The sequence below is a fragment of the Pagrus pagrus genome, assembly GCF_965226575.1.
Source record: "Pagrus pagrus genome assembly, chromosome: 23".
In the NCBI taxonomy this organism is placed as follows: Eukaryota; Metazoa; Chordata; class Actinopteri; order Spariformes; family Sparidae; genus Pagrus; species Pagrus pagrus.
This window is the reverse complement of record NC_140205.1, coordinates 23440370-23454703: the sequence shown is the minus strand read 5'-3', so window position 1 is coordinate 23454703 and position 14334 is coordinate 23440370. Positions and strand designations below refer to the sequence as shown.

Sequence of the window (14334 nt, the reverse complement as noted above, 5' to 3'; positions counted from 1 at the left end):
ACTATGTCTGTGCTGTGATTCATAGTTGTAACCACTGTTATTATTTCCATGTTGTCTTCAGATGAGCACTAAACCAAAGAGCCACAAGGCAATGTGAGAGGGGGAGTGGATGGTGAGACTGAGGACATTCAGCAGCTCTGGGGTTTGGCCTGCTGGAGAACGCAACAGACCAGCCCCGAGGCAGCGCTAATGGCATGATCTCTACCAGAAGGTAAAGTACATCAAAATATCCACCTATTACTCATGACCATTGTTTTGAGTTACATGTAGTCTATTTAAAAGCTTCTGTGATTTCTATAGCAGCTAGATCACACGGAAACTGACCACTAGTAATTACTAAATACATGTTGGACTATTTACTGGTAGCAGTATTGGTATACCATACTGATAAAATTTCTCAGTTTCCAGAGGGGTATTCCAGAAAGCAGGTTATGTGAACCCTAAGATGATGTAAACTCTGGGTTTTTTTTCCTGAATGGGAGGTATCTTAAACTCTGAGTCAGTCACCATGGTGACTGACTCTGGGAACTTAACGTGCTCGCTAGCAGGTTTACCTGAAGAAACCCTGAGTCTGACGGAGCTGTCTGACAGGGCCTGTCCTTTCCTTCTCAACAGCATCATGTTGAAGCAGAAATAATTCACATAGTTTTACAACAGGGGGATTATTTAGATTTGTTTAGATTAGCTCCCATTCCCTGAGCCGAACGGTACCACTTCTCATCAGTCCGTCATTTATCTGAACAATATTCTCAGTCTGGCTGCACATGGAATATCAGACTACACGTCACCGCTGACGTGCTCTCAGATCTGGACCTATTCATTTTTATCACTTTGCAGGTGAATCAATCACCTTCCAGCAGTCAGAAAAAGAGGAATCATTCACATTTCATTTGTCTTTCTTTATATCCCACAAATAGCTACAAAACCCATCAGCCTGCATTGCCTCCAACAACGCAATTTCAAAATACATGTTTCTAATTGGCTGTCGCATTTAGCATAATATTAAATAACTTCAAGTACTATCTGTAGATAAAAGTGTGTGTCTGCCTCTTGGGTCCTGGGGGTGAGTGATGCCCTCAGCCTCTGGCTACCCAGCGACCTGACTCAGGACCAGCTCCTCTGCCTCTGTCAGACGTGGTGGAGGTGGAGATGACCACCACCTCTTCCTTCTTCCACATGTTCATTTACTCAGCAGGATGTTAGGAGACAGGATGTGTGTTAATCAGTATGTATCTGTTGGTGGTAAAAGCTGCTACAAGCTGAACTATCCACTGAATAAATTCATGAGACTGTTTTTATAGCCTATACTCAGAGTTTCACTTCACAGATTAAATCAACTCAGAGTTCAGGGTTAGGCTTCGAGTTTCTTGAACCTCCTTTCTGGAATACCCCTTTGATGTACTGTTCAAAATACTATGAATATTCTGTGTGACTTACATTATCTCTTGTCTATTCGGTCAACAGACGCTGTTCTTCTGGAGTTTTCACAGACAAGTGTCTCTGATGTGCACGCGGCCATCAGACAAAAGTGTAACAATGAGCAGTTCAGCCAAAAAAAGGAACATAATGTGTGGTGTGTGTTTCTGTATGGTGGGAGGGGTTAGGCGTGCAATAATAAGGAATATTGTTTTTCATTGTTCACTATTTCTCAGTGTTCTGTAAAGTTTATGTGTAATGTTTAGGTCTTGCTGCCTGAAATGAACCTATTTCTACAAGGTGTACTAAAGTACCAATATTTGAAAATGTTTAAAAGCCTTAATGTAAATGTTCATACATTTGTTGTATAAATGTTAAGAGATAGTACAAGTTTTTTGTATTTACAATGTACTAATTTGGATATGGTACAAATACAATAAAGTATATTTTTTCACCTGGAAGTAGTCCCACAAGTCTTTCAGCCTTTAGTATACTGGTAATACATTTGCAGTATGTGCAAGGTAGAAAGTAATATAGCAAAGTAATGATAAAATATATTGACTATTATGCAAAATATGCTTTTTTAGTAATTGGAATAAGCCAAAAGTATAATTAAGCATATTATTAGCACAGTAAGAATATATTAAAAGTATAAAGCGTATATATTTTTGAGACACTAACAAATATTTTTTTATTGTACTTATAATACAAACAAAGTACACTTTAATTTTAATAATTAAGCATATATTAGTACATATAAAGCCATATGCTTAAAGTATACAAAATATATTTTAAGTTGTTCCACTTTAGCACATCAAAGTACACTAAATACACTTCAAGTTGAGCTTTTCTACAATTTAAATATATTTAGTACAAAATAAGTTGTTCCAAAATAGCATGCTTCAAGTTAAATAATCATGAACACACTTGAAGTATAATGATGATTAGTGTGGCTTCAAGTACACAAAAGTATGCTAAATTTTAGTACACTGAGCACATTTATTTTCAGCTGGGGTGGTACGCTAGTTCTGCATTGCAGTAGACACATTGCACTTTGTTACCTTCTTTTTTAAGTGTGAAATGATCCCAAACTTTGGACCTTTTCTGTCTTTCACGGACGGTTTCTTGGCTCCCTGAGCGCAGTGCATGATCCCTGAGCTAAGCAGGCCACATAACGCGGGAAATGGGAATTAAACGAAGCCTTGAGGCAGAGAATTTGCTTCGATTATTTTTTGTAATCGATTTATTCGAGTTACTCGAGTAATCGTTTCAGCTCTACAAAAAAGCATACAGCATACTAAATGTGTACTTAGTACAGTCTGTAGAAGTATAATTCAAGTATAGTAATTTTTCACCTAATGTGAAATCAAGTATTAATTCCTGCTTCATTTTTCCACAGACGCTGTGAGGGAGAAATTCCCAAATACGGAGGTCAGTGAGGAAGTGCAATAATGAGGGCTATGCCAAGGTTAATCTGTGATCGTTTTTCCAGTAAATTTACTGCATTTTTTGTTTTATTTTGTTACAAACTGTTATGTTCGTGCAGCATTGTTTAATTGCCTGGATACCTCGGTTGAGAGGTTTAGTGTTTTAATATAAATACATTTGATTTTGTTTTTTCAATAATTTGAAGTGGATTTCTTTCATAGAACTGAGTAGCACACTTTTAGTGTACTAGAGGTACCAGAAATTAAGTAGATCAAAGTGCATGTGGTGACATTAAGTATACTTCTTTACCACTAACACAGTGTACTATACAGTACTAATACCTGCAACACCTATTGCACTTCAAATACACTTCTAAACCATACATTGTCATATAATAATATTATACTTGAAGTACATACCTTTTTGATGCTTAAATTGTGATATTACTTCACTATAAATGCATGCTTATTAACATAATAGTGCACTTGAAAAGTAATATAAATAGTCAGAGAGTTCACTTGATGTAAACTTGAAGTATTATATATGGTATAATAATAATATACTTGAAGTACATACCTTTTTGATGCTTAAATTGTGATATTACTTCACTATAAATGTAATCTATAGATGTAAACTAAAGGCTAAACTAAAGGCATGCTAGAATAATGATAAGTGCATTAAAAATACAATCTTACACAACTATCAATTTAATTTTAAGGCCTTTTAAGTATATTTTGAACATGCTGGTGGTCTAATACAATTGAACTGCAAGTGTATTTCAAATCAGGTGACGGTGTACTTGTGCATGTGTACTTTAGTACACTTAAAGTTTGTAAAAAGTTGTTCCAATTTAACATACTATTTACACTTTAAGTGTACTTAAGTAGTACTCAAGTAGTACTCAATGACTACCTGAGCCCACTTAATTACACATAAAGGCGACAAAAAAAGCATACAGCATACTAAATGTGTACTAAGCACAGTCTGTAAAAGTATAATTCAAGTATAGTATTTTTTCACCTGGGCAGCCTCGTCACAAATGAAACATCCTTGCTTCCAACTGAGGTCAGAAAGAGTACATACAGTATATGATGAACACAATCATAAAATGGGAAAAAAAACGGTAAAGTTCACCCAAACAAAGGGTCCCTTATACACCCCATTACTCAAAAGAAAGCCTTTCCCCCTGGATTAGGAACAAATATATTCCAATGCTGGTACGATCACGGTATCAAGATTGTTGGGGATTTGTTTGAGACTGAAAAATAATAATAATTTGAACATCTTAAAGCCAAATATGGCATACCTTTTAAACATTTTTATGGCTTTCTTCAGGTCAGTCTTAATTTTCCTGAAACTTTCCTGAAATCACAGGGCTATGGAAAATTACAGTCCATCAGTGCATTCAACATCAACAGAATCAAAAGCATATGGGAGAGGGACCTTCGGACCAAGTTTGAAGAGGAGGCATGGTCCGATGCAGCGGAGTCAGGAGGAAAAATATTGCAATAGGCCGTCAGTACAGGATCCTTCACAGATTGCAGCACACACCCCAATCCCTTCATACTTTCTATCCTGGGATCTCTCCACTTTGTGTCAAGTCCAAGAAAGAGTTTGGGTCTTACATACAATGCATCTGGAGCTGCCTTCTGATATTTAAAGTCCGGGAAAACGTCTCACAAGGAAATTGACTAAATTTTTGTAAGAAAATAGAAATAAATCCTCTTTGACAACTGTCCCGCAAGGAATATTGAACAAGCTTCCTCTGTTAGCAAGGACATCACATGTGGTGAAAAATTTGATAATTCGACATGATTGGGGGTGGGTGTGGCCAGGGGACTCCATAGCGCCACCTAACATCCAAAAATTTGTTTTGTTGGAATTTTCGCCGCAACAGGATGTCGGCCATCTTGAATGGCATGCGGCGATTTTTATTTTTCCAACACCGTTTACAGTACTTTAGGATGTTCGCAGACTCACCAAATTTCACACATAGGTTCACACTCATGACTACGTTAATTCAATACCACAACTGCCCTCAGGTGCGGCACAACAGCTCAGTAGCGCCCCCTAATGCCTTTTCCCATTTGGTACATACAGACAAACTCCTACAAACACCAAATTTTGCACATGCATCACCAGTCACGAACATTGATATCTGATATGGGTCTGGGCCATTTAAGTGAAAATATGGCTCCACAGTGCCCCCTGGAATTTTTCAAACTTGAAGCCCCGCCTCCTACATACACATACATGAATGAAATTTGGTATGCATATGTATCATCACCAGACTCACAAAACACGAACTAACACCCAAACCCTCAGACCAACAGGAAGTCAGCCATTTTGATTCAAAGTTCAGATTTCCCCACCGTTTTCATACTTTACCTGCATCGTACTTTAACGAACTTGTCCTACAGATTTAACACCACAGACTTCACATTCACTCAGTGTCATCCTCAGACCTTAAAGATGAAAACTTATCACAAACTTTCGCCTCAGTTATGGCTGGTGGGTGTGAAGGCGCTCCATTTTGATGCTTCGCCATTAGCAGGAAGTCCTTATAACTTCTACATACAAATTCCCATCTACACCAAATTGATCACACATGTAGAGGGGTTCGCCCTGACTACTTCTATGCATCAATACTGTCTCATATCTATAGCGCCCCCTAACGCCGGGACGAGAACAACAACAACTTTCTCTGATCTTCATGGAATTTGCCAGACTCATAGGTCTCATGGATTTAGACAGGAATTCATTTTGTGGAACTTCTCGCCTCAACAGGAAGTCAGCCATCTTGGATTGCGTGCGGCCATTTTCATTTTTTAAACATTTCCCATCTACTCCAAATCTACTCCAAATTCGCCCTGAATACGACTATGCATCAATACTGTGTCATATCCATAGCGCCACCCACTGGACACAGGAAGTCACTGCTAATTTCACTGTTGTGTTTTGGGCGACATGTATACTATTTAGGTGGGATGCGCAACGCGTGCCCTCCGACGGCGCCAGAGCCCGACGTACGTGGGTCGAGGGCCTGTTCATCACTGCTTGCAGTTTTAATTATTATTCCTTCCAAACAATCGCATATTTGGCGGCCTGAACATACCCCAAAACTCACCAAACTTGGAACATACGTCACATGTGTGCCACTATTAGAATCCAATGTGACTGTGGTGTGGGTGTGGCCAGGGGACTCTCTAGCGCCCCCTAGTATGAATACCGCCTCCAACATGCAGATAAATTAACGAATGAATCATGACCAGACGCACAAAAAAAACCCTTGGACCCATACCCTCAGTCCAACAGGAAGTCCGCCATTTTGATTCGCAGCGGCCATTTTGACCCATTTCCAGCCTCATACTTTAACTAACTCCTCCTACAGATTTAACACCAAACTTCACATTCACTCAGACATTGAACATGAAAAGTTATCAAAAGCTTTCACCTCTGTCGTACCTGGTGGGCGTGGCAGTGCGGTCAATTTCGATCCGTCGCCATAAAGCCGGAAGTCCTTATAACTTCAACATACAATTTCCCATCTACACCAAACTGGTCACACATGTAGAGGGGTTCACCCTGAATACGTCTATGCATCAATACGGTGTTAAGTGAAAAGATGGCTCCATAGCACCCCCTGGAATATTTCAAACTTGAAGCCCCACCTCCTACATGCACATACATTAATGAACGCATATGTATCATGACCAGACACACAAAAGACCCTCTTGGACCCATACCCTCAGTCCAACAGGAAGTCTGCCATTTTGGTTCAAAATTCAGATTTCACCGCCATTTTCACCCATTTAAAACCCATCTCCATGCCTCATACTTTAACTAACTCCTCCAGCTTTAACACCACAGACTTCACATTCAGTCAGGATCATCCTCAGACCTTGAACATGACACGTCACGTCATCAAAAGCTTTCGCCTCCATTATACCTGGTGGGTGTGGCGGTGCAGTCAATTTCAATGCTTGGCCATTGTAAGAGGCATCTCCATGTATGGTGTGTGTTGGACACAAATTGTCCACTAGGTGGCACTGTTGTGTTTTGGGTCACACGTATCTCATTTAGGTAGGAACCTTTCGCCAGCCAACGGGTAGGCAGACATCTAGGTGTGCGCCCTCCGACGGCGCCACAGCCCGAAGTTTACGTAATTTCAACACATTTAATTTTTCATATAAAATGTCATAACTATGGAACTATGTGAACTGCGAGTAGAAAGCCTCCAGGACATTGTAATGGGACTAGTTTTATAGATTAATGTTATGTAATGCTTTGTAATGCTTTACTGCTGTAAAGCGCATGCACAAACACCTGCGTTACAGTTTTGACTAGTCCGAACCATAACTTGTGCGGCACACTTCACAGGCTGAAGAAATAAATACAATGTTTCAGCCTCTATCATCAAAGCTGTTGCTAAGCAGGTTAAGCAGTCTTCTCTCAGTCAGAAGATTGGTGGTTCAAGTCCGGTCCATTCGGTCCAAATAAAATACCGTGATATCATTTTAAGGCCATACTGCCCAGCTCTAGTCCACATTCACCCATTCACAGACACATTTACACACTGGTGGCAGAGGTTACCATGTAAAGAGCCAGCTGCTCGTCAGGAGCAATAAACATTCATACACACAGGAGCCACCAGGAGCAAATTGGGGTTCAGTATCTGGCCCATGAACACTTAAATGCTAAATGCTGGGGCTGGCTATCGAAACACTGACCTTCCAATTAGTGGATGACCTCTCTACCTCCTGTGTCACAGCCACCCCAAATGGTGGTGCTACAAGCCCTGCTTGCTTGCTTGCTCCAAATCCCCGAGAAATGGAAGATGGAACAACAGAAAAAAAAACACACAAATAAAATACTAGAGATGTTTCAAACCAAAATGGTAGGAAAAGTTCAACTGGGTGCCCACTAGAAATGTGTTGAAAGCAAAAGCAATAAATCATAGTATTTGTGTTTTTTTTTGCTGTTTAGATATAGTCTATATATGGCTATTCAAAAAACACAGTATGTCAGGTAGTTGTAATATGGCAGGAATTCTGTAATATTAGCAGCCATATTGGTAGTCAAAAATATGCGTATCATTAGCTCTAACTGAAACGTTATTACGTCATCAAAAAGCTCAAATTGACTATGTGCTCCAGAATGCATCTCCCATGTTCAACCAAAAGTAATTTATTTTTCATAATCATCATGTGACTGGCAGCAGTAGCAAACCTTTGTTGTGCATATCCATCTTCTTAAGCAGGTCAGATCGGATCGGCTGGATGGCTTTCAGACATAGCCTATGAATGTTGGACGGAGTATCGTCTCCAGCCAGAGTTGTCAGGTCAATACATGTGACAGCCTTCAGCAGCCAGGCTGCCTGCAGGGAAAACAAAGAAATGGCCTCCAGCATCAGAGTGAATAGTTTTACTTTGTGTCCATCTAAAGAGCTGAATCTCACTGCATTGAGATGCTTTGTCAAACAAACAGCGCAGACATTAGGGAGACATCGGTTTTGTTTTGTTTTTTTGATTGAGGGTAAGGTTTAGAATCTGTAGGGTTGGTAGATACATTGACATACTGTGAGATAATATAAAATTGTCAACTAATGAAACAATTCAATCCTTAATTTGCTGGTTCAGCAAAAAAAAACAAAAAAACAGAAATTCGTGTTTAATTATTTCATCGAGTTTCTTAATTTTCCTAGAAGCTTACCTTATCACAATAAACATTTACACTGCAATATGAAATTACATGTACGTGATAGAGATTTGTAAACAGAATACCGACTCCTAATAACTGTTGTTTTGTGGCTACATTTGGACAGAAAAAAACAAACAAATATTAACATACATATGCATACCGGTACAGACATACAAATGCATAATTATATAATTCTCTGTTTAAGTTGAACAGGCTTCAAGTTATCTAGTATGTACAGTGTAACACAAACTGGATGCAGGTGAAAGGAGAGCTCTACCTGCCACTGTTTCTTGGGGATCTTTTGTCCTTGGATTTGCTGAGCTCTCTTCAGGACAGCCTGTGTGTTCACTCTCACTTTTGATACCCACTCGAGGTCTGATATCCATGAGAAGGAAATGTTGAAGAAAAACAAAAAACATTAAGTAAAAATGAATTAATAATGAACAATTTTTCTGAGCTCTAAAATTGACTGCATACACAGTGATTTGTGGAACCTTTCCTTAATTAAAATTTTAATTGTATTTTCATAATAAAACATTTACTTTTAAATAGCTCATATTTCCTCGAAGACTATACTAGGTGACAGGACCTTCTCTAACTCTCATTTAAACAAATATGGAGTGCTAGAGTGCTAAAGTGCTCTGTTACTGGACAGAACTTTTTTGTACAAATACAAATCAACAGAAAATGAATTACAGTATATCCCATTCCATCCAACATGTTTTAAGCAATTGTATTGAGTTGGTGAAATGGTCAAAGTAAATCTAAGTTCTCTCTGACAATCTATCCAGGAATCTTATTGCCAAAAGTAAAAATGGGAGGAGTCTGTCTGTAATGTGATGCAGTTTAGACGTGAGTGGAACAACAACGTGACCACCCCCCTGCAGACAACGAAGCCTCTGTGTTGTTATTTATCATCCTCAAAGTATAAGCACAACTCATAACCCTCGGCTAAAATGTTTTACTTTCCCCAAAAGAAAACAGGCAAAGAATCAGACAGACAAACAGAAAACTAGAACTACCGCATGGTGATTATATGCTTCCGCTTTAAAAGAAGGTAAAGCTCCTAAGAAGCTACAATATGGTACAAGGTCACTGTGACCCCACAATATGCAAGGTTGCAGTGTCCTTTGACCTCCAAAATGTAATCAGTTCACCCTCAAGTGCAAGTGTAGGTTTGTGCTAAATTTGACAAAAATCCCACAATGCATTCTTGAATATTGTCCTCACAAGATTTGAGGTCACAGTGACCTTGACCTTTGACCTCCACAATGAAATAAGTTTATCCTTGAGTTCGAATGGACCTATGTAGCAAATTTGAAGAAATTCCCTTAAGGCATTCTAGAGATGTTGCGTTCACGGAATGTGAGGTTACAATGACCTTTGACCTTGGACCTTGGACCACCAAAATTGAATCAGTTCATCCTTGAGTCCAAGTGAGGGTTTGTGCCAACTTTGATGAAAATCCCTTAAGGCGTTCTTGAGGTATCGGTTCATGAGGCAGGAGGTTGCTGTGACCTTTGACTTTTGACCTCCAAAATCTAAGTTGGAAGAAAATTCCTCAAAGCGTTCTTGATATATCGCATTCAGAATCAGAATTCCTTTATTTGTCCCGCAAATGGGGAAATTTCTTTGTCACAGCAGCCAAAGGACAGTAATTACAATAAACAATAATAAAAAGTTAAATATAAACAATATAATAAAGAAGATAAGAAATAGAAAAGACTTGTATATACATAATATTTACAATATTAACACTGTAGTATTATTTACAATATGAACAGTGTAATTATACACAGTGTGGGCAGTGTATTTTTATTTACAAATAATAAATATGGGTATTAAAAATTGTCCAGTTAGTGCAAACCAAAATTCATATGGGATATGTGTAGAGTTTTTATGGCATAGTGCACATGTGAGGTCTACCAGGAGCAGTGCTGGTTGTTCACAAGAATGGCCTGTACGTACGTACATATGTAAGGACGGACAACCCTAAAACATAATGCCTCCGGCCGTGGCTAACAATGACGGAGGCCTAAAAAACAGAAAGGCAGACTCATTTTCTGGCAATCTGAAAAAGTAAAACAGCTATTTATGGCAAGTTTACCTGCATTTAGAAACCTGCATATACAGAATTTCAGTGAAAAAGCAGTAACTTCCATAAATATACTTTGGGATTTTTTTTACAAATAAATGTTCTTTGAAAGCCTCATCCTACCCCTCTTCTAACTGTGAGAATCAATCATATTTACTAATTAACTAATATTATTGGACAGGCTACTCCTCCCAAAATATATGTAGGCCTTTACCTCAATTTTATTAGAGTGAAAAGAGATAGAATAATGTTTGACAGCTCCGCAGCACAGATAAATCATTTTATTAAATGCCTGCTGCCTTGACTTCTCTCTCCGTGTGTCTCATCCATGCCTCCTTCTACTAAGATGCGAGGAGACAAGAAAAGGAATCAGTCCCCTGCTTTCACTGTTTGTGTAAGTTGAGCTATACATGTGACCGATAAATCATTCTCTAAGAAGCACAAAAACTTGAATGCACCAATTTTGTCATGGGACATTAAAAAGATCAAAGGCAAACAGGAGGATTTCCCAAATGGTCACACAACTTTGTAATGCATTAGACCTTTAAAGGATAACTACCGTTTTTTACAACCTGGACCTTATTTCTAGCATAAAATATGATCATTTATTCACCCAGATAACTTTGGTGTCATTTGAAGTCGTTCGGACGAAAGTAGATCCAGTGTAGCGCCGCTATATCCATATAATGCGAGTGACGGGGCACTGAAACAAAGCCTCTATATAACGCATTATCTGCCACGAAACTAGCTCATTTCACCAGCTTGTCTGTTATCAACATCCGGGGTCAAACTAGCAGTAGCAGCTACAGGTAAACAAGCCGGCTGTCGCGGGTGCACGTGCAGCTCAGAGATGACATCTTCCAGGTCAGAGGTAGTAGGTCAACCTACAGACCCCGGATGTTGACAATAGACGAGCCCGGACTCAGAGGGGAACAGCCAGCGCCGCCCCTCCCTAAACGCAGAACACGAGCTGTGCGTAGGGCCCCACGATCCGTGGGGAGCCCCGTTTTGCGCAAGGGGACGCATTCTCTGCAAATGCGCAAAGGATGCGCATCGCTGCTGTGAGGCGCGCGTACAGCACCGAGTCAGCCCGAGGCAGGAGAAAGAGAGAAAAAAAGAGACGAGTAATCTGACACCGCACACGTTGCCGCAATGATTGACAGCACGCAGCATCTGACCAATCAGCAGTCAGATGCGCCGACAGGCAGTTGTATGCAGGTGGAGAGATGGCGTCCAAACGGCAATATGAATCGGGAGCAAGCAAAAGAAAGAAAAAGTCTAAACAAGAGGAGGCTCGTGCTTCACTTGAAGGTGGGTATGTTGTTGAAATAAAAAAGAAAACTTTGTGGCATAAACAGCCCAGCTGCTAGCCTGCTAATCATGAGACAGAAGAGGGGATAATTCTGTCTAGATGTGGACTGGAGATTAAATTTTCCAGCAGCCCTGATGATCATTTATTGAATGTCTTGTTAACTGCATATATATTCATCTCTGTTGAAAAAGGAGCGGTTAATTGACCAGTTGGTGGACGTATGTTGGCTCAGGTTTATAGCCTATCAATCTATGCTATCAGTAGAAGTTTTGGGCTATTTTTATGGAGGTAAAATGTCGCCATCTCTTGGTGAATTTAATTCATAACAGTCATATAAGATTAGATAAAATAAGATAAATTAATATAATCCTTTATTTGACCCACAATGGAGAAATTTAAAGCGTTGCAGCAGCAAACAGCAGTGTGAATATAGAACCTAAGTACAAAATGTAAAAATCAAATCAAATCATAATGAATATTATTATTAGTTGTAGTCGTATTTGCATTAATTGCATTTTAATCTTTGTGAGGCTAGTATTTACATGAATTTCATTTTGTAATTTACCATTAAGACCAAAACAAATCTTAATAATCTGTTTGTATGATGGATTTCTTGTCATAACAGGGTCCATGCTGAAGTTTGTTACTAAGGGTGACACGGAGCCAGCGGCCAGCGGCCAGTACCTCACAAGGGCCATCAAGCACCATGTCTACTGAAGCAGCCTGCATGTGTAAAAGGCTTGTTCCATTGTTGAAAGAGGCCGTTCATTTGATTTGTTCCTACTAATAAAGATTGTAAACCTAAATGGCATTTCGTGATACAATCATTTTGTAAAGGCCGGGGGGGCCTTAAAATAAAATTCTGCTTAGGGCCCCAATTTGGCCAGGGGCGGCCCTGGGAATAGCACTAGCGTATCATAACAAAATATTGGTGAAATGATCTAGTTTCTTGGCAGATAATGCTCATAGAGGCTGCGCTTCGGTGCCCGGATCACTCGCATTATATGGATATACGCGGCGCTCCACTGGATCTAATTTCGTCCGAACGACGCCACATGACACAAAAGTTATCTGGGTGAGTGAATGATCGTATTTTATGCGAGAAATAAGGTCCAGGTTGTAAAAAACAGTAGTTATCCTTTAATAAGTGAGCATGGAAATCAAAATCTTACACTAGGATTAGGAGAATGTTATCACGGCTGTATCTGATGTACGGCACAGATGGGCTGATGTTTGACATTGTGCATCTACCCCAATTTGGACTACTCTTTAAAAGACAATGAAAGAGATGAAAAGGTGGCAAAGAAACTGATGGTAAATTGGGGTAAGTCAGTCAACATAGCTGCTGACATGTCTAAATCATGTCTTGTCTTCATCAGACCATGCCAGGGGTGGTTCTAAATTACTACTGCACTGAGGTAATTATGTTTAACTAACGTTAGTCAGCTGAGCAAGTAGAGATGGGCTGTCATGAGTTCCAAATTAAACTGTCAGTTTCAGACCACCAGCCATAACACATTATTAACAGTTTGTTGTCCATATGTATGAATTGAGCAGTGAAAGTGATATTAATATTATAACAGTAACACTGCAAAACATGCTATTGTGGGTGAAAGCTACACATTACATGCAGCTTTATATTTAACTTACTAATTTTACTTTTACTGGTACATATGTACACACTGGCAAAATGTTTACAGTATAGTTACACAGTAACATTTCGATTCTCAGCGGGTCAGTAACCTCTTAAATGTTACTTATTAAACTGTCAGTAGTTAAGCTACACCCAATTCTCTTGACCATTCTGTATTTTATATTAAAAAAAAAAAAGCCTGTTCATAGTCACGGTGCAAGGCGGAAATGAATGTTTTAAACATCACATGAAGTTGGTAAAATAATTAAGTTACTCTTAACTCGCAGCAGAACGGTGCCGACCACACGTGTTTATAAGGAACTGACATTATAACAGCATAATTTTGCTTCTACTTACCGAGCTTCGTTCCTGGGTTCCTTGCGGCCATTGTGAAATTGAAGTAATAAGCGTACTTATCAGTACGCAGATGTTGAAATTAAATGCAGCCACCACTGACCAGAAGGACCTGGTCAACACTCCGATGCCCTACTACAACTATTTCCCCTTCTTCGTGTTCTTCTGCGTTCTTCTTTTCCTTCTTCTAATGAGTTTCCGGCATGCGGTCCACTGTATAGCGTAATGCTGCCCTCCACAGTCTAGGAGTAGCTGTTTAACCTATATTTTTAGATACCCAGTTAAAGTTATGTAACTTTTTTACCCTAAAATAACATCTTCACAATCATTTTGATGGTGCAGTGGCTTGTAATGGGATGCACTGTGTCTGTGTCTCTGTCTCAGCCTCTCCTCCAA

At 39.4% G+C, this 14334-nt stretch overlaps 1 protein-coding gene across 1 annotated transcript in view; it reads right to left on the bottom strand.

The window, feature by feature from the left end:
• The window catches only part of dera (deoxyribose-phosphate aldolase (putative)), a 59548-nt gene extending 45445 nt beyond the window's left edge, over positions 1-14103 (bottom strand). The window contains exons 1-3 of the mRNA XM_084346237.1: positions 13942-14103; positions 8822-8919; positions 8074-8221 (exon numbers count right to left, since the gene is read on the bottom strand). Coding sequence (XP_084202363.1) covers positions 8074-8221; positions 8822-8919; positions 13942-13972 — 277 coding nt within the window. The 5' untranslated portion in view covers positions 13973-14103. The remainder of the gene's footprint in view (positions 1-8073; positions 8222-8821; positions 8920-13941) is intronic.
• Between the last annotated feature and the right edge of the window lie 231 nt (positions 14104-14334).